General features: G+C 37.0%; 2 protein-coding genes and 1 long non-coding RNA gene across 4 annotated transcripts; 2 read left to right on the forward strand and 1 right to left on the reverse strand.

Annotated features, from left to right (window-relative positions):
- Positions 1-5,298: 5,298 nt before the first annotated feature.
- LOC121781702 (nucleolar complex protein 2 homolog) lies at positions 5,299-10,441 on the reverse strand (the record flags this gene model as incomplete). Its single annotated transcript, XM_042179403.1, has 13 exons — positions 5,299-5,729; positions 5,836-5,932; positions 6,019-6,108; positions 6,267-6,473; positions 6,585-6,908; positions 7,014-7,316; positions 7,665-8,168; positions 8,627-8,695; positions 9,508-9,599; positions 9,723-9,774; positions 9,862-9,970; positions 10,087-10,147; positions 10,312-10,441. Coding segments are annotated over 13 exons (2,043 nt in total), but the record flags the coding sequence as incomplete, so codon positions are not given.
- Positions 10,442-15,022: 4,581 nt separating this feature from the next.
- On the forward strand, positions 15,023-21,892 carry LOC121782552 (double-stranded RNA-binding protein 2-like). 2 transcript variants are annotated; one of them, XM_042180436.1, is made up of 3 exons: positions 15,023-15,561; positions 19,993-20,212; positions 20,661-21,892. In XM_042180436.1, exons 1-3 carry the CDS (start codon positions 15,316-15,318, stop codon positions 21,605-21,607), a joined length of 1,413 nt encoding a protein of 470 aa, XP_042036370.1. In that variant the 5' UTR covers positions 15,023-15,315; the 3' UTR covers positions 21,608-21,892. The 2 variants fall into 2 exon arrangements, with proteins under 2 accessions (XP_042036370.1, XP_042036371.1); XM_042180437.1 differs by having other exon boundaries at positions 20,664-21,892.
- A 346-nt stretch (positions 21,893-22,238) lies between these two features.
- On the forward strand, positions 22,239-23,256 carry LOC121782553. The gene is made up of 3 exons (XR_006046428.1): positions 22,239-22,333; positions 22,411-22,476; positions 22,746-23,256. It is a non-coding gene; the product is annotated as an uncharacterized LOC121782553 (long non-coding RNA).
- The last annotated feature ends 2,849 nt before the right edge of the window (positions 23,257-26,105 follow it).

Raw genomic sequence — 26,105 nt, forward strand, 5'->3', positions numbered from 1 at the left:
AGAAGAAGATACGGCGAGTTTAATTCTTAGGTTCCAGTTAATTGGACTTTTTAAAATGGGTTTGGGCTTTTTTAAATGAGTTTGATTAATTTAATTTATTGAGATTATTATTTATTTTGTTTAAATAATTGTACCACTTAAATGACTTCATTTAATTACTGTGCCGTTGAAATTAATTGGATTCAATTAAAATTATACTCCGATATACTCTACAACTTAACAAAACAATTATTAGATTAACTCGTTTGATTACATAAAATGATAAAATCAAATTAAAAGATACTAACAAATTACAACAACTAAATTACCAGTACTAGTTTTTATTATAATACATCTTTTGATACATGTATTTTAATTATAATAAAATATTAGTTTTTCAAAATGACAAAATCTGATTGCATATTTATATTTTTTGGTTCGATTTAATTTTTAAAATTGGACAAAACAACATACTGAATTATATTAAATTACCTTTTAATAATATTATTATTATTATATTAAATATTTTATTTTTTAAATTAAATTTCAGCACCGGCTAATTTGTTTTTCTGGTTCCGTCCCTGCTCATAATTAAGAGATGGGTAAAAAGTGCAGTGGGGTCCGTGAATAGTGAAGGGATGAGACGGTATTGAGACAGAGACGTGGATGGCCTAAACAAAGTCCAAGTCTTTATTTGAAAAAAAAATAAAAAATCAAAGGCCCCACCGCTCCAATCCGCCTCCGGCCGCCACCGGAATGCAACCGAGCGACCTAGCCAAGACGCTGGCCAAGCGCGACCTCCCCCTCAAACCCGCCTGCACCACCCCCAAACGGGTGTTGGGGTCCTCGGGCAGCTTCTTCCCCTGCTGCCTCTGCTTGATGGCGCTGAGCTCCATCTCCGGCTTGAACTTCACCGGCCCGAACATAAACATCCTCCTCCTCGACTTCGCTGACATCGACGTCAGTGCGCTTATGTTCACCCTCTGCGCATGGTACCCCGTGTCTTCGAACCGGGTCGACGCTGAGAGGCGTCGAACCGGGTCGTCACGGCGGTCGGGTTGGCGGAGGGATTTGGATTTGACGGCGCCGGCGTGGATGATCTTGCCGCAGAAGATGATGTCGTGGGGGTGGGAGGGGGCGGGGGCTGTGGAGAATCGGAAGAGGTGGTCGGGTGAGGAGGAGGGTGGTGGTGGGGTGGCGGAGGAGAGTGGGAGGTCGCAGAAGGAGAGGCGGTGGGGTTCTTCTTGTTGGAGGAAAGGTGTGGTTTGGTTCATGATGAAGGTGTTTTTAGTGTGTGACTGTGTTTTTCTTTGACAATGGGATTTAATGAGGGGATCGTTGTCAAATGATGGAACAAGTATGTGTATATATATGGATTTCCTATTGCTTCTAGAGGAGAATGACTAAAGTCACACACAAATGATACAAAGTATTTATGTAATAACGGTATTTTTATTTGTTGTCATATATTTCTCCTACTGATTTCTAGATATTGTGAATAGATTTGTCAACTGAGATGCGTCGCGTATTACTTTTTGTTTGTTGTCTCTTGTTTTCGTGTTGATTTTAAGATATTACGAATAAACTTGTTTGAGTGGCCGGTCGGAGATCGGGTGTTACCTTTTGGCTTCTGTTTATCATGCTACTTTGTAGATACATTGAATCTAGAATTGTGAGACGATCAAGTAGTCTAAATATTTACTAGTATTAATTTAATTTGAGATTATTCAATGTGTAAAGCCAATGATTGATCTGAATAAAGTGGAGTACAATATTACCTCTTCTTTATTTTCACGTGTTTTTCGTACAGGCTTCCTAGATACCTCGAATGATGAGACAATTAATCTAAATATTTATTAATTTTGAAGTTAGTTCAATGTGTAAAGCCAAGAATTGATCTGAATAATGACTATAGTGACACACAATGTATTACTTTTGCTTGTTGTCCCATGTTTTTCGTAGTTATTTCTAGACACATCGAATAATGAGATAATTATTCTAAAAATTTATTAATATGATCTTTGTTCACATGAAAACATTAATTAAAATTTTTGGTATAGATCTTTAGAAATTTAGTGATGGTAAACATATGACAATGAGAAGAAATGTTCATATTTTTATGAAATGAGAGAACTACATATTATACCTCTAGTATATACTGTAGTTTAATAAAAAAAATATGGAACTGTACGTAATCTCAAAATCCAAAATAATAGTCTCAATATGAGTAAAACAAATTATAGTCACATATTTCTTATTTATTTGTACAAAAATTTTAATTATTTTTCTTTATTATGTGAAAAATTATTTAATATTACACCCTTATATCAATATGTTATGTTGGCGATATTTGAGGCTAGGTAGTCGCATGTGATGAAACATAGAGTTGTCAATATAATAGTAGAAGAAATCGAGATGACATGTGAATGAGTGGAAAAGTAGTGTTAGATAAATATTTGAAGGTAGGAAAGAAAGAGGTAATGACGCGCATTTATTATTTAATTAGGTCTTTTCTAGATGAACCATATCTCATAAATATTTTCGTATATTTTTCAATCTAGAAGGAATGGATATGGATCTCGTTTTATACTACTATATACTAGTATTTCTGTTTGTGTTACACCGTTACTAATTTTATTTTATTACTAGGCATTAGGCAAGACTAAGTTCTTTGTACAAAGACTTTTTGTTGAAATCGTATGAAATATTTAAGTACTTTTATTTCTATATTCGACACAATATCTCATTCTTATTTAACGGATCATTTTCAATTTCAAACCTTATCTTTTCCATTAATTATCACGATAAATTAATGTTTCCGTTGTTCCTTTCCTTCAACTTTGGAGTGAATGCATATATACAAAATATATCTGATATACATCGTTCTCTAATTTCTAATATTTTCATCATCATACAATAAATACATCATTAACATATTCAATCCAAAATTCGTAAGTTGAAATTTGTGATAGGACGTGAAAATAAACATATTCTATTAGTTTGGAAAGGCCAAAAGAAACAAATATTAAATCCAATATTGTTTTTAAGCCCATTTAAATAAGATTCAACATTTTAATGTTTTCTTCTATCTCTGCAGGTGTGGAGATATACTAAGAAGATAATTGAATGTTTAAGTCAACGAGTAGCAATTATTTGGAGGGTAACTACATCAAAAAGACGTTTACCAAATAACCAACTCAAAAAAATAGAGAGATTATCTACAATAATCAATGTTGCAAAGAAATTGATAGAGATTTGGCTTTGCAATCCCTTCTATCGTGATGTGTTGGAAAAGGAGAGATAAATTTATTGCATGCAGGTGTAATAGACTAAGAGTATCCATAATAATGTGGCACAACCGGAGGCGCCCAAGAAACAGGCACAATCACAAAAATTCTTCCATGGCCACAAAAACTTGTCCAGAACAATAGTGAACTTGTCCACCGCTACAAATCGCATTATTTTATCAATTATTGGTATATTTTAATTGGATTGGAACAAAACTAATTGGAAAAAAATTAATAGAATGGAATGTAATAAAAAAATAATTTGAGAATATATATTTTATAGATAAAAATTTTAAAAATTTTTAAAAAAATTCACAAAATTCGAGCGGTCACCGCCGCGACTTTCTCCTGCGTGCAATAGGCGCCGCGGCGGTCGCCCTTGTCCACGCCCAGACCGCCGCGTCCCCGCCGACACCCCTGGGCAGCCTGCCATTTCCACCCCTGTAGGGGGCCCTATTGGGACAGTCTAATAGCCCCTTTGTACTAACAGCTTAATATTTATTTAATTATTTAGATGAGAATAGACTAATGTAAATTCTTTAATTGTATACTCTATTTATTTTCCTTTTGGTAAAAAGAAAAGGAAAAAAAAGTGAAAAAATCATAATCAACTCTCAGTCCAAATTACAAACCCTCATAATAGTTAAATAAGCATTTAGTTTTAAAAAATTATTCAATTCTTATGCTCAAATTTCTTATATTTGGAATATTCAAATACCAAATTTAGTGTAATAGTCAAATTTGTGATAGTTAAAAAAAATCGTAATATGACATGTCTTCCCATATGGCATGCTCTTCTAGAAAACCAACCAATAATCAAACCTCTCCTATAAATTAAATATCCCTTTTTAACTTTTATTTGGTGATCTAGAAGAAAGCCAAACCCATCAACCAATTTCTTGATTATTTTAGTCAAAAAACAAACACCAATCCTTTTCATGTGCCACAATCTCTGTCTCCCACAAAATCCCTTTTGCATATATAAACTCCACAAACCATCCCAAATCCTAAGTCACAACATAGATTTCACCAAAAAAAGAAAAAAGAAAAAAAAACACAACTCAAAATGTTGCCTCAAGAATCATTCTTGGAGCACAAAGAAATGCATGACACAACAGATGAGTTATATGAGACACTTTCTTTGTGTGATCTCCCATTGTATGGGGATCAGAGTGTTGAGGAGTGGGAGAAGGATCTCTCTGCTGATTCACAAGGCTCAACCTCCATGTCCTCCGATGACCACGACGACTACTTCGAGTTCTTCAGCCACGAGCTCACTCACCCCACCCCGTGTTTCCCACCGGAGAACATCATCTTCTGCGATAAGATCATCGCTTGCAAACAACAACCAGATGCATCGGATGCCCTCCCAACCAAAGAAGTTGAGATCAAACAACCAACGGGAGTCAAGAAAAAGCGCGGCTGGAGCTTGTTTGGGTGGAGATTTGGCGCCAAGTGTACAAGTACAACTCAAACATCCAAGAAAAAGCACAGCAGCAGCAAGCAGGGGAAAGGGTATGGTTTCCCACTGAATAAGATGCCTATATTGACATCTTCACAGTCTGCAAAAGCAAGATGGTTCTTGTTCTTGTCTGGGATTTCAAGATATTCGAGTAAAATGGAGTTGAGGGATATCAAGAACAGGCAGAGCCGCCGTCACAGCCCCAATCCACAACCATCCCTGACATGGAGGTTTCAAAACCACGACGAGAAGGCGGCTGGAGACATGGGCCGAGGCTCATCAGGGCTATGGGCGATGGTAAGAGTACTGAGTTGCGGTGGAAGCAACGATCCAAACTCCCTAGTTGTCGGGTCAATAAGCGCAACCGGATAGAGGGAAGATGAGCCCTTCATTGGAAGCATTTGCATCTTTCTAGATTTAGTTTCATTGTTCACAGAGGTTAATCAAATTAGACAACAGTTAGTGAGACAAATTATTAGTGTAGAGCAAATTACCTTGTTTTGATTGAACTGTTATGCCAATATCAATATCGCAGTGTCTCACAATCAGGTTTATTATGCACATTAAATATATCAGCCATCAACTATAAGATCTCATTTCATTGATAACTTATGTTCTCAGCAAAATTCAGTTCTACATGTTTGAGTTTTCAACACTAAAAAATATTGATGCTGCTAAGCAAATTCCTCTCAATTTTATTAAAAAAAGAGAGATGATCTCCAGATGCATTGGATTGAACTCAACGAACAGAATACAACAATGAGAAAACAACAAGGCTATATTGAATTTGAATTGTGTACTCTGATTCCAAAATTGGGAGAATTCCTTGGAAAACCAAGCTTGATGGTTATCACTGAGCTTCAAGGGCTCTCTTCCTCCGTTTACTATTCACTGTCCCATTTTCAGCAGGGTGGTCTTCTGCATCAGCGTGACCATCGGCAGCTACTGGTTTTCTTTTGAGCTTTGCAGCATTTGTCTTTGAAGTTTTCAGCTCTGTCAAACTGCAAGGAGTCGTTCCATAGGATACAAAGTATTACGACATGCTGACTCTTTGTGTCATTGGCTATAGTCAATCATACAGGGCAGCTAGTGTATGAGTAAATGTACCTTTTCTTATCAAATTTATGCAACTTCCTTTCACACGCCTTGTCCAGGACACTTTGTAATATTGAGTAAATGGAGCGTTCAGGCTGGACTTTTCAAGCTGCATACATGTTTGGCCATGATACTCGATTAAATTATCTCCGACGATGTATAGAGGTATGAACAATTGGATTCAGAGACACAAACCTGAAGAAAAGAATCTGCTGATTGATGATCAAGAGGGGAGAAAGGTGCATCTTCTCTCTTTTTCTGCACAAAGGCCGCATTCTGCTCCACCTGCAGTAACAAATGTAAGAACTATTAACATTGGCCCTTTTGTCAGAACAATCATCTTTGCTTTAGAATTAGTGGACATAGCTCCATTATCAATGTGTACTTTCTGTTTATACTCGCATGATAAAAAATAATGTGAATAATGCAAGCAATAGCAGTACCTGGTCAATCATAAGCTTCACAATGCGACACAAGCTTTCTACAGTTGTGGTCTCAAGAATCCTTCTCAGGCGGATTACTGGAATAGTAGCCAGGTCAGGAAACGAAATATGGTAGCTCCACTGAGAAAAGTGAAATGCAAGCTGTTTGAAAGCTGACTGAAAGCATTCTTCTTGAAAGCTTTTTGATTTTAGGTAATGTTTGGGCAGCTGCAAATGACAGTTTCCAATTACAAGGTACCAAGGTCCAAATTTTGCATTAAATCGAGAAGAAAATGACAATAGCTTTTCTGCCTGTGATTGAATGAAAAAGATCCTCACCTTCAAGACTGTTTTAATATTGAATGCAATTTGAGCTTTTCTTCCCTCCCTGGAAACCTTGTATTCCAAAATATCCAACACTAATGAAGCAACTGGTATAAAAGTTCCACTCGAACTTGAGAGAAGATTCAGCCACTCAATGGACTTGAGTCTCAGAGGTAAATATCTTGGACCAGGAAAAATGTGAGCTACACCATTAATAAGCTTTACAGTCATAAAGAGCAAGGACTGAAGATCATAGTCGCGTATATTTGCTGATATGAACCTAACCCACATATCAACACAGTTAACATATTCCCAGCTGTAAATCTTTCTAACCGCTTCCTGTTTCAAAAGAAAAGGACAATTCATTCCAGTCAGTATCCTCCATATATTTTTATTTTATATAAGTAATAATAATAATAATACTAAATCAAATTAGTATCAAACCTTTTCCTTTGTTTGTATTGCCAAGCTAAATATCTTGGCACATTGACTTAAAGAAGCAACAGCCTTAACGGATGATTTTTGCACATCTAGAGAACACAATTCAACTATACAATCCCTTAAGAATTGCATATGTTCTATGTCACTGATCTCTGTTACTCTAGATCGAGAAAGAAATGATATGGAAGTTTTTGATAGGCAGGTATCAAAGTGATCTGAACCAAACATAGCAGCAACATCCCGTATAACAAGAAAGGAAGCTGATGATAAGACCCTTCCACCTGTTGCCCACAAATGAACTGTTGTCTGTTTGATAAAAGCTGATGTTGGAATCAGGTGATACAAATTTATCATTAGGAAATTTTCATTTGAAAACTGGCTGGTTTGAACAAAAAATCAAAAAAGGCCATCCATTTTGCCTAGTTGAACAGACATTAAGCAAGGAGTTCTCTTCTTTACCTTCCTCACTCCTCTTTCACTTCATCACAATAAAAAATATAAGATGAAACATTACATCAGAGGCATACAAATCTTAGCAAGTTGTATATTTTGCTTTTAGAGTCCGTAATACACAAAACTGCAAATATCCTGACCTCCACGCAACAGGCGAGATTAATTAAAAAACATTTCAAAACAAAGAGAACAGCACGTTACCTTAAGGAGTCGTTGGAGCAGAGATGGGAAAGCAACAAAAAATATCAGAGAAGCTCGGATCCTCGTCATTGCAAAAGTCAGAATTTCTGAGTCAGTAATCTGATCCAACAAAAACAATGTGCTTCTCACAAAAGATTTGACAAGAGATTTCATGTTTTTCCACTTTGAGTTTTTCTGTAGTTTTTCTACTGTCTCCTTTTTGCTGTTCGAAGATGATATCTGCAATATGCCTCGAAATACATCATCTGCATTTGAGAGTGTAAAAACGAGAATGTTGCAAAATGTTTCACTGGTGTCGATTCTATGGCCAACTGATTCAACACCATAATGACATGCTGCACGGTAGGCATTTAGCAGGCTAATGAACGCTGACTGGCTATTATCTCCTTTGGCCATTTGACTCCATGCAGCAATGAGTTGGTTAGAGAGAAATTTTTCTTTATCTTTGTTCAGGTCATCTTCACCTGACTCCTTGTGATCACTTGAGTCATCTTCATCTGAGCACTGATATAAAAGAAAATATAGGAAAAATCTATTAACAAATTAACAGTGAGATTGTGGCATATGTGCAGGAAATGGACTATGAAGCCAATCTACAATATCTAATTCTTAAATGCTGAGACCAAACCAAGTACTATATCCATTAAAAAAATTCAGCACCGTCTTGAAAGATGCAGGTATATAGTCTCACTATTACGATGTTTTTACGTATACAATAGAAGAATTAGAGTCTCGTCTAGTTGGGACGATATAATCTTTCATTTCTCCATCCAATGTAGCTTCTGGAGGGATAACTGAAAAACTATTTGAAACGTAATAAATATTGAATTGAAGCAGGAATTATACTTGGTTTCTTAATTATATAAGTCAAGCACCATATTCATCAAAGAAGAATATAATAAAAACCATCCCCATGCCCTAAACAAGAAAGGAAAGGGCCAGAAAAATAGTAATTATCTTACTGAATCTTCATTTTGAATTGTCTTAGCACCACTGTTGAAGCTTTCTAAGAAATTACTGAATCCAGGATCCTGTAATGTTATAAAGCAAGTTACATTACTAAATACTATCACATCCACATAAGCACACGCAACCAAGCAATTCATCATCATATGAAGCTCAGGAAAGCAAAAGTCATAAGGAAATCAAAGATAATGAAGCAGTGCCAACTTACTTATAATAAATTAATAATCATATTCACAACATGTGAAAAGTCAACTCCAATTATCAGAATACAAAAGAAAAAAAAAACATCATAAAAACAGAACCAGAGCAACTGGACGTAGATTCATTATATCTTAATATCCTTCCTCCTGACGATTCTCTTCCCCCCCCCCCCCAAATTTTATAAATTTTTTTTTATAGTTGTTCAAAATTCATACGACAATCAAATGGATAGTCAACCTCTACTCTGACCCTCTGAGATGATTTCAGAAAGGAATAAGGAAAAAATAGTTCCGTGAGCATGGAAGAGGTGATATTCCGAGGATACTGCTATAAAGAACCATCAGTACAAAATGCTTCAGCCAGTGCTTTAAGAAGTACTACCACCTAAAGACCTTGATTGGACAAAAGAAGGGGAAATATTTTTCACCACGTAGACAAAGCGCAAATCGCATGTCTTACATTAATTCATCAGCAGAGAAGAAGTCATGTTAAAGCTGTACCAGTATAAGCAATTTAGCATGATGAATTGATGACACATGCAAGGTTAATTATCAATCAATTACACATTCTCTCTTTTGGTTTAGCCACATAATCCTCGTACAGTAAACTTATTTTTACTCAACAGAAAATTCAATGAAGCAATTAATAAACAGCAAAAATCTATAGGTGGAATTACCTTCTTTTTCAGCCTATCCAGTTTCTTCTTTAGAGCAGCAATATCAGACTGAATTTTATTGTTCTGAGCTGAATAGACGGTAGTGATTTTATCTGCATAACAATAGACATCTATTATGAGTCTATGGCGCTAGTCCAATAAATACTAAATAGTAATTCTAAACAAATCAAAAGATTGAGCAAACGAGAGAGAAAGAACATAGCAAACAATTTTACCTTCTAGTATTTTCCCAGTTTCACTCTCCACATAATGAGGGCAGCTTGGATCCTAGATGTACAAAACACACAACCATTGGCCGGCAGAAACAAAAAATTGTGTGGAGTGATAACAAACAAATCGAATTCAATCGAGAACCTCCGAAAGATAACCATCACTATCTGATGCAACTGCAATCTCATCAGCTTCATTCTCAGTGAATGCTGCATCAAGAGAAGTAATTACAGCACCCTCGGGTTCACTGCTCCTGTGAAAAGATCGAAAATGTGCTTGAGTACACTGTACACACCGTTTATATCGAACAAACTCTGCAACAATGAGTTAAAAACTAAAGCATGAAGAATGCTAATCAAATTAGAGTACCTTCCATTAAAAGTGCTGGCAGGGTTATCCACTGTCTCCTCCACATCATCTAGCCCGTTTTCTGCAGCATAAAGAAATTACACATATCAGTAGAGTTAAACGAACTCAACTGCAAATTAACAAAATTTGTGCAAACTCTTTACAAAAGAGAGGGAGAATTTAAAGATGCATGCACCAGAACTATCAACACATAAAACTTATAAACGGGTTAAGCGGATTACTAACTTGGAGCTTTCCTCTTGAATAAAGCTTTCGTTTTTCGCCGCTGCTTCAGCACAGACTGAAGATGCTTCTTCGCAAATTTTCGCGCCTTCTTTCCTAGCTTACCCTTGAAATTCTCGCTCTCGCTCTTTGATTATGCGATAACGAAATGAATTGTGTTTCGACTCTCCGATTGAACACTATCGAAACTAAACTGAGCCCAAATGCGTATAAGCTTTAACAGCAACAGTACAATGCATTTTGCGTCCAGGGCTATCGACGCATTGCCTAAAATATATTTTCGAAAAATGCAATTTCACCACTATGAAGAAATTGTAGGATGATGAAGGGAATGCAGGATGAAGAAATTACTATTTATTTTGCAGAAAATGCAGACTGGGTAAATTAGACACAGAAGAGGACGCACTTGAGATTAGGGCTTCACTGTTTTATTTGAATTTTGGATGGACTTATATAACTCGAAAATTGTTAAGTGTGGGGTATTAATTTTATTTAAATAATTAAGGTTCCAAACTATATACAATACATTTGTCGTACTCTAATTTTAGTTGGGACACTAATAATAAAGACGGGTTTTAAAATATTGGTGTTATATTTAAAAACACAAATTAGCGTCATAAATTGTACTCCCTTTGTCCCAGCTCAAATGATTGATTTTTTTTGCCGTTGTTTTATGAAGATGATAATATATAGTTAAAGTGGAAAGAAAGTAAAGTAAAAGAGAGAATATTATAGAATATAGCCGTATCTACATTATTTTGTTACTTACTTTAATTTCTCTCAACTTTAACAATTTATTATCATTTTCTATAAACACGTGCCGAAAAACAGTCAATCACTTGAGATGGAACGAATTGAGTATTAAAAAATGACCATAAAGATTTTTTTTAGTGTTGCATGCTAGACTGACGTAATTCGTTTTAACAAAATTGAGAAATTAATGTCATTCTTGCCATGTAAGTTTTTCAAACAATCGTTAGCACATAGTAGCAATCAAATATACTCTCTCAGTCCAACAAAAAATGGACAAGTTTTGCATTTTGGTCCGTCCAAAAAAATAGACATTTCAAAAAGTAAAGTTTTCAACTAATACCAACCCTGCACATCATTCCCCACAATCCACTAACACACATTCCATTACTTTTTCCCTCCCTCTCTCTTAGTTTTTTCCATATCTCTTTTACTTTACTAATTATACATTAAAACCCGTGTTATTCATATTCTTGTCAATTTTTGGTGGACATAGGGAGTATTTGATATGAGGTATAATGAATAAGTGGCGGCTCCTGATATACATATATACGTTAAGGGATGCATTCACATCCTAATGCTAAATATATGTAAAATACAAAATACTTGTCAGGTTATTGGATCTTGTGATTTAACGGTTAGAGTAATGTCACATGTCATCTAATAATGTAGATTTTTAGCCTAATAATATAGCTGAGTTAATAATGTACATTAACATTTTATTTTAGTCTAATCATATAGATATATAGTATAATAATGTAGATTTTCAATCTAATAATATAGCTCGACTATTATTACTATAATCATCCAATCCAAGGATCTAAAAGCTATGATTTTAATACTCCTTCCATCCCATAAAAATATGGACATTGGATATAATACGGAAATTAAGATAAAATTGGTAAAGTAAGAGAGAATAGGATAATGATATGATAAAGTAATAGAGAATAGGAGAATGGTAATTAAAGTAGAGTTAGTGAATAGTGGAACTATATTAGTATAACTTTTTAAAAATGGAATGCCCATATTTTTATGGGACAGACGAAAATGAAAAGTGTACATATTTTTATGGGACGAAGATAATACTATTTTATTTTTAAAAAGGTGCTAGGACCTAATACACGTTCGTTACGTTAATATTTACATTTATAGGAGGCAATAGTAATGGTATCATTATATCATAGACTAGGTGAAAGGCGAAAATTTTGAGTCTTAGTGATTAGTAAAAGCGGTGATGTAAATTATGTCCCCTTGAAAGCAATCATCAATTAATCCCATTTAAATCAACTTTCCATCTATAAAACTACTCATTAAATTCTCCTATCCCCTCCCCCACCACATTCCATATTTGATAAATTCATGATTTATGCTCCACATATGTCAATAGGACAACTACGATTCCAATAATAATTATTTCTCAAGTTAATTATTTTGAAAATTTCATATATTATTAGAAAAAACAAAAAGTTTTAAATTAAAATTAAAGACCAAAACGAGACACAGCTGATGCCCGTGATGCATTATTCACGGAACCTATGTCATATTGGCTCTAGCGCGGTGGGCGACATGAGAGATTTCTAGTAAGTGATGTGCTGCAAGCACATGTAACACTATGTTATTGACTCTACAACGATATTTTTTTCCATTATCATTATGCATAAGGGTGGCAAATTGTGCGTGTCGGGTCGTTTATCGTGTCGACACGATAACAACAAACACGAACACGACCAGTTAAGATAACCTCAAACACAAACACGAACACGACACAAATTCATTAACGACACAAACCACTTCGGGTCAACACGACACGATAACAACACGTACATGAGATGACACGATAACGACTCGATAACAACACGACCTGATAACGGTTAAACCTATTAAAAAATCCAATTGCTAATTAAAATATCTGATCTAAACATTAAAACATCAATAATTTCTTAGTAACAAAATCCAACAAAATTCAACAAAAATCCAACAAAATTTAACAAAAATGAAAAGAATAAGAATTAATAATATTATAATATTATTTCTTAACGGATAACACGAACACGACACGAAATTTTCGTGTCCTTAACAGGTCGATCCGATAAGGACACGAACCCAATAAGCTCTGACCCAAACCCATTAATTTCGTGCCGGTTCGTGTCGTGTTATCGTGTCGTGTTAAAAATTGTCAGCCTTAATTATGCGCTCCTATGTATCGTGTTTTGTGTGTGTTTTGTCTATTATTGCCAATTCCCTAAGGTACTCGTGCTAGTTATACACATTACACTCGTTTTTGTTTTTGAATTCATTTTGTTGTATGGAAGTAGCTTTGTGAACCGTCTTTATAGTTAAATAACTGAACTCGAGCAAATTTTGTGGCATAATTATCAAATCCAAATTTATATGTATCTACTGTTACGTTGTCGAACCATAAATGTTGCTGCATTAAGCTAAAGTAATTAATGGACAATTTGAAATATATTAAGTAACAAATTTATTTTTTCATTCAAATTCAACACAATTGATGCACTAAGCTAAAATAATTAATGGACAATTTGAAATATATTAGTATAAAAGTAAGTAACGAATTTATTTTTTCATTCGGATTCTTCTTTATTAGACCATGCCAACCAATAATAAATATACTCGGGAACAATCCCAACAATCTTTGTCGTGAAACTTAGATTTAATTGTAATGGCACCCCTTATCTTTTTTTTTCTTTTTTATCTTCTTCTCTCATAACTCTGCTCGTAATTTGCCATGTGCAACTAAAAATTTATTTGCACCCATCTTCTTGTATCGTACCGCTAAAATAAATCAAATTCGAACTTATCAGTCGTAAGATGACTATGAAATGCACACTCACATACATATATAATGTAAAATTTGTACAGATTCATAGGATTTAAATAAAAATATATTGTATCAAAGTATCAAATTTTATATGTTTGTAATATCATTGCCCATATCTTAGAGGAGTTTATCTATAATAAAAAAATATCATTAAATAATGACTACCAGAATGATATATGTTGGAAATATTGTAGCCTTTTACGCGGATAAATTCTTGCTATTGCAAAAAATCAAAAAATAGAAAGTAAATAAAACAAAGTAAATACAATAAAAGGAACAAGATGCAAACTATAGTCTTCTTTAAGTCGAGTCGAGGTATCCCTCTCTCCGCAATACGAGATACGCCCCGGCTAGTGCTCACGGATTGGCGCAACGTCCCCAAAGATGAAACGACTTTCCTCCTACCGAGTTGAAGCACCTCAAACTCGTAGGCACCGGCGAATTTGAATTGGAGGCGAGAACCGAGCAATGCAATGCTCCTAACATGCACACTAGAATGCTTGAGCTAGAGAAAAGAGAGAATGATTTGTTGGTGTTTCCTTCTCATCTCTCAAACCCATATATTTATAGGATAAGAGAGACCACTTCAAAAGTCTTGGCATTAAGGATCTCATAAACCACTTGGAGATTACCTTAAGTTCAAAAGTCAAAAGACTTAAAAAAAAGGAAAGATTTTGAGACCCTCTAATTTCTCACATGTTTTTTTCCACAGTATATCCATAGGACATAGAATGCAATTGATGTTGTTGAAGCTCTCTTTACATGCTTTGTAACACCAGTGACCAAACTCAACCAATATTTTATTTATGATTTTCAATTTCTATGTGTTTGATTATTGCAATTGAGTTTTTAGCTTGAACATTCATTGATTTTGTCATTTTGATTTAATTCTCTAATCGTTAAGATTTATTCACAATTAATTACTAATATTTTGTTCACATTATACAATATTTATTATTTGATCTAATTAAATTTTGGTTATCATTGCTACTGTATCTGTCTATATTTTTTCAACAATATACACCTAACGGTGCAGCTGATTGCACCCTAAGATTCCCACCACATTGTCTCACTCTCTCTCTCTCTCTGTTTTTAATGCCAAACTATTACTGCACCGCAAAAAAAAAAATGCATAACAAAAGTCCTCTCTCTTTCTCTCTCTAAAAAGCTCACCGAAAAACTCAGCCTATCTTTTGAGAAATGCAACCAAAAACCCTAGTAAAACACCAGCAAAAACTCCGGAAAAGACTCTCCGATCTCAATTGGAGCCTCGATTGAGACGATCATCTCATGCATTTCGCTTTTCGAGAAGAGAGATAGAGAGAGACGGTTGTGAGAACTCATTGCCGTTTGTTGAATTTATTTGTTAATTTGTTTTTCTATTCTTCATTTTTTTGGGGAGGCTCGGTGTAGAGATGTATAAGAACCAGCTCCAGGAGCTGGCGCAGCGGAGCTGCTTCAATCTGCCGGCCTACACCAGCATCAGGGAAGGCCCCGATCACGCGCCGCGCTTCAAGGCTGTTGTTAATTTTAACGGCGAGGCGTTTGAGAGCCCTAGCTACTGCTCCACGCTCCGCCAGGCGGAACACTCTGCCGCTGAGGTGGCGCTCAATGCTCTCGCCTGCCGCGGACCTTCTAACTCGCTCGCCGCCCGAATTCTGGTAAGCTAACTGCCTTTTTTTAATCTTCCAAGATTGTGCTAATTTGGTGTGTTGTTTTCATTTCCCTAGAATTGTTCATTATTTGAAGTTTTGCGTGGCGTTTGTTTTCTTATTTTGTGCTTCTGTTGTGTTTGATATAATTGGATTACTGCAAAATTGAGGATCAAGGGGGATGAATAAAATGAAACAATGTGTCTATGTGAAATTCTGAAACTAGATTCAGCTTGTGATCTCAAATCAGGTTACTCTGGACCTATGTCATTTCGATGAAATTGGGGCTACTAAGCATTCCTATTTTCAAATGTTGCCTTTGTTTTGTGAATGATCTGTTCATGGAAGTTGACATTTAGTTAGTGGCAGCATCTAAGGCCGATTACTTCATAAGTATGAAACTCTAATTGATTCAGTGTCTAGAGCTACTAAATTCCTCTTCAATAGATGGGATTTTGGGTATGCCTTTGGTGTAATGTTGATTCTTTAGAGGGTATTTTTTTCCTCCAAATGTGGCATGAGGTTTAAGTGGGTCAGATTTTCCGTTTGAAGCATTTTGGCTGTCATTGGATATAGTCTCCAGCTAAGAATCGATTGGCTACTTTTTTTGTCGTTGGATACAGTGTCCAGCTAAGAATCGATTGGCTATTTTCTGTCATTGGATATAGTCTCCAGCTAAGAATCGGTTTATGGCTGTCAATGAAATTAAAAATAGTCGTTAATATTTTGTGAATTTATTTGGACAAGTTTCGTTGGTTTACAGGACATCACCCCAATTCCGTGAAAACCTTGTTTTGTTCGACCCATAATTAAGAAACTCTAATTGATTCAGTTCCTAGAGCTACTAAATTGTAAATTCCTTTTCACTAGATAGGATTTTTAGTGTATGCCTTTGGTGTAACGTTAATTCTTTTGAGGGTATTTTTTTCCTCCAAATGTGGTATGAGGTTTTAGTGGGTAAAATTTTCCGTTGTAAGCATTTTGGCTACTTTGTTGTTATTGGATAGTCTCCAGCTAAGAATCGATTGGCTACTTTTTTGGCGTTGGATATAGTCTCCAGCTAAGAATCAGCTACTTTTGTGTCATTGGATATAGTCTCCAGCTAAGAATCAGCTACTTTTTTGTCATTGGATATAGTCTCCAACTAGGGATCGGTTTCTGGCTGTCAGCGAAATTTTGTAGAATTTATTTGAACACGTATCGTTGGTTTACAGGCCATCACGCCAATTTGTGAAAACCTTGTACTGCCTACCTTGACCTTCCATGGAAACCTTGCTTTGTTCGAGCCATAAGTAAGAAACTCTAATTGATTCAGTTCCTGGAGCTACTAACTTCCTACAACTAGATAGGATTTTGAGTATGCCTTTGGTGTAACATTGATTTTTAAGAGGGTATTTTTGCTTCCAAATGTGGCATGAGGCTTTAGCGGGTCAGATTTTCCGTAGTGAGCATTTTGGCTACTTTTTTGTCATTGGATATAGTTTCCAGCTAAGAATTGATTTGACTGTTACTGAAATTAAAAATAGTCTTGAATAGTTTGTTAGAATTTATTTGGACAAGTTTCGTTGGTTTACAGTCTATCACGCCAATTCCGTAGAAACCTTGTTTTATTCAACCCACCACTCTGTTAAATAGGTGTAATTCTGTTAGAATTACATGTAAGACAGTCTTGAGCAGTGTTGTTAGGGTCGCGGGTCGGTCCGGGGCGATGAGGCTGGACCCCGGATCGCGGGGCGATGGGGCGCCGGGGCGAGGGACCCACGAATCGGGGCGCAAAATTATTTATTATTTATATATTAGTAATACTAATGATTAAAGATAATTCACTATAATATAAATACTTATATTTACATAGGAAAAAAATATTTTTAAAGTTCAATTTTGACATTGGTAGAAAAGAATCATTGGAGGAATTATAATCAATTTACTTATTATAATATTTAATTAATGGATTTTAAAATAGAGTCATTTTGGAAAAAGATGAAAGATTGGAAGAAATAATAAATTATTATTTTATTTATCTTCATTTAAATAAACATAATTATTATTTTAAATCTCTTCATTTAATCATAAAACATATTATCAAATAAACATGTTCTAAAGATTACTAAATTAGCTTTATATAAACCTAATATTAAATTATAAATATAAGAAATTAATAAAATATGTTACTTATACAAATAATAACAATAGAAATAACACTAATTGATGGAGTACAATAAGTCAAAAAGCAATTTCATTTCCCAATGTAAACTCTCTCTCTCTCTCTATCATGTCTTCGTCTCCATCTCCATTTCCCCTCCCTCTTCTTTTTTCTGTGTAAAACAAAAAATCTGCAGGGCGGACGGCAACAGGTAAGCCCCCGCCGCTAGTTCCGTCTCTCGCTCCAGTCGCCCCGACCGCCCAGAGCGCGCCCCGACGGCGCCACACGTATCTCGCTCGGTTCACCCATGTTGGGGCGAAGCCGGCCTCGATCATGGCGACCCGCGCCCCGAGCGCGCCCCGGGCGCGTTTTTGACAACACTGGTCTTGAGTTGTAAGAACAATTTCATTTACTCAACCTTTCTTGTTTGAATTTAGTAGGGTATCACTGAATCCAACTGGGTTATGTCAATTAAAACATTAAATGATATCTAATCTGGCAGGCTTGAGGCATAAAAAGAATTTGAGTTAATTTTCTCAGCCATCTTTTCAATTTAGTAGGCATGACTATATTTAATTTAATCATAACGTTGCTTAAAACATTAAATGGGTTATCATCCAGCAAAATTAACTTTCCTTATTATTCTGCCCTGCACACAACAATAATCAAAATTTACCATTTGCATGAAATCTTGGAATCTCTTCTATTAAAGAAATGAAATGAAGTGTTGTTAAATATCTGCCATGGCGCTATACTGTTGCGTTTTTTTTTGTAAAAATGCTATCGCCACAACGATTTGTGGCAGTGTTTTATGGCGTTCTCCATGGGCATAGTGACATGGCGTTTATGGTGGCTGTTTTGTCCCACTTGACCCATTAACCAGCAACTTAGCTCATTTTCCCATATGATCTGGCTTGTTTGCCCAAAATCTGACCCATTAGTATATTTGAAATATGGTTTTATATTTTTCAGTTTCCACATTATTAGATTCAGATTTTAGAACGCTAACACTCTCTCTCAACCCTATCTCCACTGTCCTGGCCCCGCCGCCTAGAAAGTTTTATAGGAATTGTTTCTTCAATTTCAAATTCAAATTTGAGGCAGATTGAATGCACTACTGCAAAATAACTACTATGATATAGACATACAACAAAATAATGAGGGTAAGATACACAACAGACATACAACAAAATAATAGCACAGTATATGATATAGATATTACTATATAACATATTTATTGAATGTTTTAGCTCAATATATATTTGGTTATTATTTCTGGAGTATTTATATGTGCTTTTTCTTTGTTTTATTTACAGTAATTGCAATAATGTCTACTGGAGACTTTGATTATTAGACTTTACATTTTAATTACTTAGCTAATTATTAGACATATTATATAATTGCTCATGACTTTATGATATATTACTGTTCTAAGATTTGGATATTTTATTTTATTATTTTCTATATTTGTGCATCTTATATTTCAAACTATATATAATATGTTAGTAATATTTTATTTATTTATCTACCGCCATATCTCGCCATGGTGGTTTTTGGTCGACTGCCGTTAGCAGCCATACGCCATTAACAACATTTGAATTCTTGGAATCTTAGAGAACTCATTAGATGTTGTGCTTTGTTCTAGCTAGGGAGGCGAGAAAAGGTTACATTTGGGTTCTGTCATTTCGGTCGATAACATTAGCAAAACCATATCTTCGCTGGGTCTAATAAAGATACCTTTTACTAGGTTCATAACCAGTCTGGAATCTTATACCTTTGTCCTTCCAAATTATGGCCAGTTTGGATTGCTTTTGGTTAATAACAGAGAAAAAATTGAGAATTAAGGAATATACTTTCTACCAAATCCTAGCATAATGGGAAACCAAATCAAGGATCAACATATAGTTCGCATGAAAGATGAAACCCACGATCATTCAGTTGAGATAGTGTCTTTATTACACTAAATGATTTTCATCACTAATTTACAAATGACACACCCAGCGTTAACAATATATGGTTAATCATCGTAGCTCCAAAGAGATAAAACAATTGAAGTTTGTCCTGTGAAAATTGGCGACTTGGTGTGTGCATCGAACTTCGAACATATCCGATATTCTTCAATGTACGCTCATCCTCAAAATGAAGGCCTTGTACATGAATTTGTTATTCTAAATTACAAACCGTCTTGTTACTACTTTTGTGTAATCTAAAACATTCATTTGCCTAATGATGATGTCTTCGGGATTTCTCAATCAATTTGGCTGCTTGCTAATGCTGTACCATGCTGAGCTCTGCAGGATGAGACAGGTGTATATAAGAATCTATTGCAAGAGGTCTCACAAAGAGTGGGAGCATCTTTGCCTGCTTATTCGACTTTCAGATCTGGTCTAGGTCACCTTCCTATTTTTACATGTACTGTAGAGTTGGCCGGCGTGATATTTACTGGTATGCCAGCCAAGAACAAGAAGCAAGCAGAAAAGAATGCTGCCATGGCAGCTTGGTTATCTCTCAAATCTCGTAAGTGGCCCATAGTCAAATTCATGTTTTAAAATTCATCCACTGCTTTGTCACCAATCAATTGATTTTTTATATTTACCTTGTAGAAAATTCAATTGGAAAAAGAAACAAAAGTAATAGATAATGAATTAATGAGAAGGAATCAAGAATCATACAGCCTCAGTCTGTCAGCCCCTTAAAACCGATTCCATGGGCCCTTACTTGGTTCTGTCATCTGTTAGCCTTCCTCTGCATCTAAGATTCTTATTAATCTTTGAATATGCAATTCGAATCGTGTGAATAACATCGAGGCATGTGGGGATAATCCAGTACGTTTGAGAGTTAAAAGAGTGGATTAACTTAGTCTTCTTGAGTAGCATATGATCTATTAGCTATCTGAATTCGTAAGCATGTTATATGTGTCAATAATCTAATTGCTAATTAGTTTTGTGCCCCATTGTCTTTCCAGTAGTCCAACAAACCGAGCTTCCTTATGAAAGGTCCCATAAGGATGAGCAGGAGCATGTGACGGTAGCTCGTGCGCTGCAGAAGTATCTAATAAAGGCTAGATTGGCAAGAACATCTTTTCCAATAAAATTTCCTACACTAAACCTAAGGCCATTGAGTACACAGCCGTCTCCAATTACAACATCAAAAATCCTTCCCTTGATATGCCCGAAAACTGCTCAACGCAACCGGCCTAATCCAGCCTTGAACAACCACCCCACATTCCAAATGAATGTCAGGCCAACAAGCCAGCCAATGGTTACAGTTCCTAATGAAAGTCAGTCATCGTTGGCGGATATCTTCACACCCCGACCTCAGAAGTTTCCTGCAGCAGGAGCAGCACCCTATATTCCTGTCAGGCACTGCAACCCACACAGTAGGATTGCACCACCAGTGACAATTCGGAATATGATTCCTGTATTCTCTGCACCACCCCTTCCTTCACCGCAGTCCTCATTAGCAATGCGGCCGCCTCCTTTGCACATGGCACCACCCGTGTCTATTAGACAAGCTGTTCCTGTATTTGCTGCTCCAGTTCGGGTGGATGAGGTGTCTTCAATGGTGCATCCATCTGTTAAAGTAGAGGATCCTCGGATTCCCAGACCCATTACACCTCAAGTAGAGGAGCCACTATTCTCTACAGCTGTACAAGGTACGCTAGACGATTCACCATTCTCCAAGCTCCCTCCCTTTCTAGTTGAGGACCCTTTTGGTTATACAAACCCTGCTCCAGCTGCACCAATTTCTGAAGCTCCGACAGTTCAAGACGACCTAGCCACAACCAAAGCTCCCACAGTTGAAGTCAAACCTCCAGTACCATCAGTTGAAGAGACGACGTCTGCTGAACAGGACAAGCAGCTGGAGCCAGCTGAGGCCGAAATTAAAGGCTTGGAAGATCTGAAGATATGATAGTGGAACGGCGAGCTTCATTCAGTAAGGGTTACCTAGGTTTTGGAATCTCTTTTTTTTTTGCCTGTTTCTCTTTTTGGTTTCACTTATTCTGTTGTGGGGAGAATTCTTCTGATTCTAAGAGTTAAAACTTCTCAATTTGTCTGAGCGATGTTGAGAGTACATGCTTTGTTTGTCTGTTGTCTTAGGAGACTTAATTTAGCAGTATGCAGAAACGAACCTTTTTCTCTGTGGCTATTAAGTAGTTACATTAGATATATGAATGTTACTAAATTGTTCCAATAATCCATGTTACATTAGATATATATGTTACCAAATTGTTCCAATAATCCATGTTCAAGTCAAAGATGAAATGGGATATGATCAAGGCTGCATCCCTTCCTTCGATTGGGAGAACCTGTTGGTTGAGTTCTAACCTTTTCCCGCTCCATGTAGTTATGCACTCTTCGAACAAGATTCCGTTTTATTAAGGGATAACTGCCTTAAAAGTCACGAACTTTGCCCGAATTCCGGTTTTTCCCACGAGCTTTAAAGTTGGCGTATAAAGTCATGAACTTTGCATTTTGTCTGTTATTTCCCAACCTGACCCGACCCTGTGTTTTCCGGCAATTTAAAATCCTATGTGGCATGCCTGAAATCCGACGTGTCAGGCATCGGCAAAACTCAAAACGACGTCGTTTCATATGGATAAAACGACGTCGTTTTGTCCATTGAAACGAAATTTAGGTTAGAAATGAAACTATAATTCAGCATTTGGCTATTGTCGTTCTTCCTCTCACGATTCTTCCTCTCGCGATTCTCAGAATCAAATCGCGAATCCTCCTACGAAACTGCTGCAATCCCGATTGTCCGTGAAATCCCATAACAAGGTAAGACCATTGCTTCATCTTAGGGTTCGATTAATGGGGCAATATTAGGGGTCGTTCGTTTCGTTGAACATGCGATTGATTTCGTTGGGTTTAGGGGTCGATTTAGGTTTCAATTTTAGGGTTTGCTTGTATTACCTATTTTGGGCTCAATTTTGAGTATGCGATTTTGTGGTGCCCGAATTGTAGTCAGATTGAGCGATTTCGACTGAGCAATTGGCAAATGTTCAAATGAGGTTTGATTGTTCAAATGTTCAAATGTTCAAATGCAGGATGTCCACTTCTTCCCAGCATTCGAGCAGAACATGGCCGAGGTTTGAGGCAGTGGTCTGTGATCACGGCCTTGAAGCTGATGTGGTGACATCCAATACGGATGCCAATCCCGGACGACGCTTCTATCGTTGCCAAGTCTGGAAGGAGGACGATTGCAAATTCTTTCGTTGGATTGATCCATCATTGTCACCAAATCAAGAGTACTTCTTCAAAAAATTGAAGCTTGATAGGGACAATGTGCAAAAAGCATTGAGAGATAAAGTTGCTAAGCAGGATGCACTTGACGAGAGCCTCCGTTCCAAAACCGCTGAAGTTGAAGCACTCCAAGGCGTTGTCGCAGATTTGCATCGTCAAAACCGGAACCTAAAGATTGTCATTTTCATTTTATGTATCGTCATTTGGGCTATTGTCGTAGCTTAACTAATAGAACTCCAATGTAATAGTATATGCAAGTTGAACTCAAGTGTAATACACTACGGAACCAGGAATATTGTAGTGGTTTTTCCCCTATGAATGCATTGAGTTATTTTGCTTTGTGAGTATTTTGCTCAAACTGTTCTACTACTACTACTACAACTAATATGCTATTTTCTGTAATCAATGACAAATGTGATGTTATAGGCATTAGGAACTTGTAATGGATGGAATCTGAAACAACACACATGTTGTACACATAATAGTTTCGATGCCTCAAAATAACACACATGTTATAGGTAAAAGCATAATATTATCCTGCCTCAAAATAACACACACGGTGTACACATAATAGTTTGGTGTCCAAAAGCCCATAGTATTCATCCAAATACAACAACTGTTTCAGACGACATACATTACTTTCTTCCAAATTCAACTACTAAAACCATCGGTCAACCATTGTTGGTGTTGCTTTGTTGCGTGGGGATTGAGCCATCAACAACTCCACGGCCTCCTCCACGGCCTCCACGACCTCCCATTCTTCCAGCCCTCCCTCTTATTGGAATGGTACCACCTTCTGCATTGGCCGGTGTCTTCCGAGGCCTTCCCATTTTGGCCTATAGGGTGTGTAATTTGCAATGTTAGTAAAAATTGGAACAGAATAAAAATTGTGAGCCTACATTGATTACAACTATAGTGTATTACCTTTGGCTTTGGCAGAACCTCAACTGGCTCGTTTTTGCAAGTCCTGGAGTTGTGGCCTTCTTGTAAACACTTCTGGCATGTCATCACACAAATTTTCCTCATTCTATTGGGTCTGGCCGGATCCTTCTCGAATGGGTCCCTCCTTCGTACCTTCTTGGGCCTACCGGGCATCTTCTTCACAGGTGGAGGTACAACCGGGTACCCCTCAGCTTGAGGCCAGAGCTTCTCCCCATTTAATGCTGGCAGTCCATATCCATAGGCAGACGTGTACTTGCTCAAGGAGTAGTATTCGTGGACATAATCCTCTACAGTCTGCTTGAGGAAGTGAATAGCAGCGCATGCATGGATACAAGGGATGCCGGTCAAATCCCATTTCCTACACCCACACTTCCTTAATGAAGGAGTCACCACAAACCTATCTTCAAAGTGACTAACTTCAAAGTTACCACCAACTGCAGGAATGGTAGTACAGTTTCTACTCTCATAGACCATAGCTTCAATTTTATTCCTCACCTTTGGACACACATTTGAATTTACCCCAGCACTCTCTATGTCTACACTTTTTCTGTAAAGTCTCTCCATCAACTTGGTTCTCATTTCATCTAGCATGTCTAACACATGTTTACTCCTAGCCTCCAGAATATAGGAATTGAAACACTCACACACATTGTTCAGGATGGCATCAGAGCAGTTGGAAGGTGTTAGAAAAGCCTTACAGAATTTGCTGGGGTTTTTGTCCATTAAGTCTGCATATGCCTGTCCATCTTCCTTCTCGAGCTCTCTGCAAGCAATCTCATACTCTTCCATGTAAGTGCTTCTAACAAGCTTCCAGAAGTGTTGTTTCAGAAGTGGACCTTTGTGAGTTTTTTTCCAATTTGCATATATATGCCTTGCACAGTTTCTATGCTCAGCCAATGGAAGTAGTCTTTGTACTGCATTTTCCAGGCCCTATCAAGCAACATTGTCAGTGACAACATAACAAAGCCCACAACAAAGCACAAAATTGACTGCATAACAGATAAGTGTGTACAGTGAATACCTTTTGCTGATCACTGATAAGTGTAATGCCTACTCCTTCACCCAATGTCAATTCCTCATTCAGAATTTTGATAAACCAAGTCCAGCATACTTCATTTTCAGCCTCAACCACAGCCCAAGCAATGTGGTACATTTGATTGTTTCCATCAGTTCCTACGGCAGTGAGCAATATCCCACCAAGATATGTCTTGAGGAATGCCCCATCTAGCCCAATTACAGGTCTACATCCCTCCTTGAATCCCTTTCTCAGGCCACTAAAACCAATATACAAAGCCTTGAAAACAGCACCTACATCGACATGTAGTTCGAACCTCCCTTCTCTGTCAGCTTTACTCAACTCCAGAACATAGCTCCTTATCTTTGCATAATGAGCTTCCACCGTTCCCCTAAGCATATCAATTGCTTTTCTCTTGGAGTGGTATAACCTCCATTTGGTTGCATCAAAGGCAAACCGTTGCATCAAGTCCTTCCCCAACTCCTTACAGCTGAACTCTGGCCGGAGTCTAAACACATGCAAGTATTTTTTTGCAATCCAGTTTGAGGTCACAATCTTGTTTCTCATAGCCCTAGGACATGTGTGCTCTGGTACAAGTTTCTTAATTACTACAGAACCATTCATCTTCACTATGCTCCCAGAACAGAACCACTTGCAAGGACTCTTGCAAGCTGCCTCAAATGCCTTCCTACTTGCTCGTTTGAAGTGAATCTCCCACCCATTCTCCACTGCATTGTCTGTTAGAGCATCCCTTGTTTGAAAACCATCAATAAAGCCCATTCCAAGGCACAATGTCAAATTTTTATGATCACACCGTGGATCATACCTCACTTTACCATGCCTTTCCAGCCTTCTTCTCCCTTCATCTTGAGAATCAGTTGAACTGGAGTATATGTCACCTTCTTCAGAATTGTCATCCTCAGACACATAGGCACTTTTTTGCCCTCCACTGACTAGGCCATAGAAGATTTCATCAGTAACCACAAACGCTGTTTCTTTCTTTTCTTTTGTCTTCTTCCTCCCCTGTGTGTATTCCTCATCCTCAGACACTAACTCCTCAGCCTCCATGTCATCATCAGTCTCCTCTTCCTCAGAGGATGGTATATAACTCACATCCTCCTCACTATCATATCCCACCCCCACTGCCATACTGTTATCAGCCTTATCCCCTACACTCTCATCAATTCTGTCTCTCATTCTGTTATCA

This window comes from Salvia splendens, chromosome 20, assembly GCF_004379255.2.
Source record: "Salvia splendens isolate huo1 chromosome 20, SspV2, whole genome shotgun sequence".
Taxonomy (NCBI): domain Eukaryota; kingdom Viridiplantae; phylum Streptophyta; class Magnoliopsida; order Lamiales; family Lamiaceae; genus Salvia; species Salvia splendens.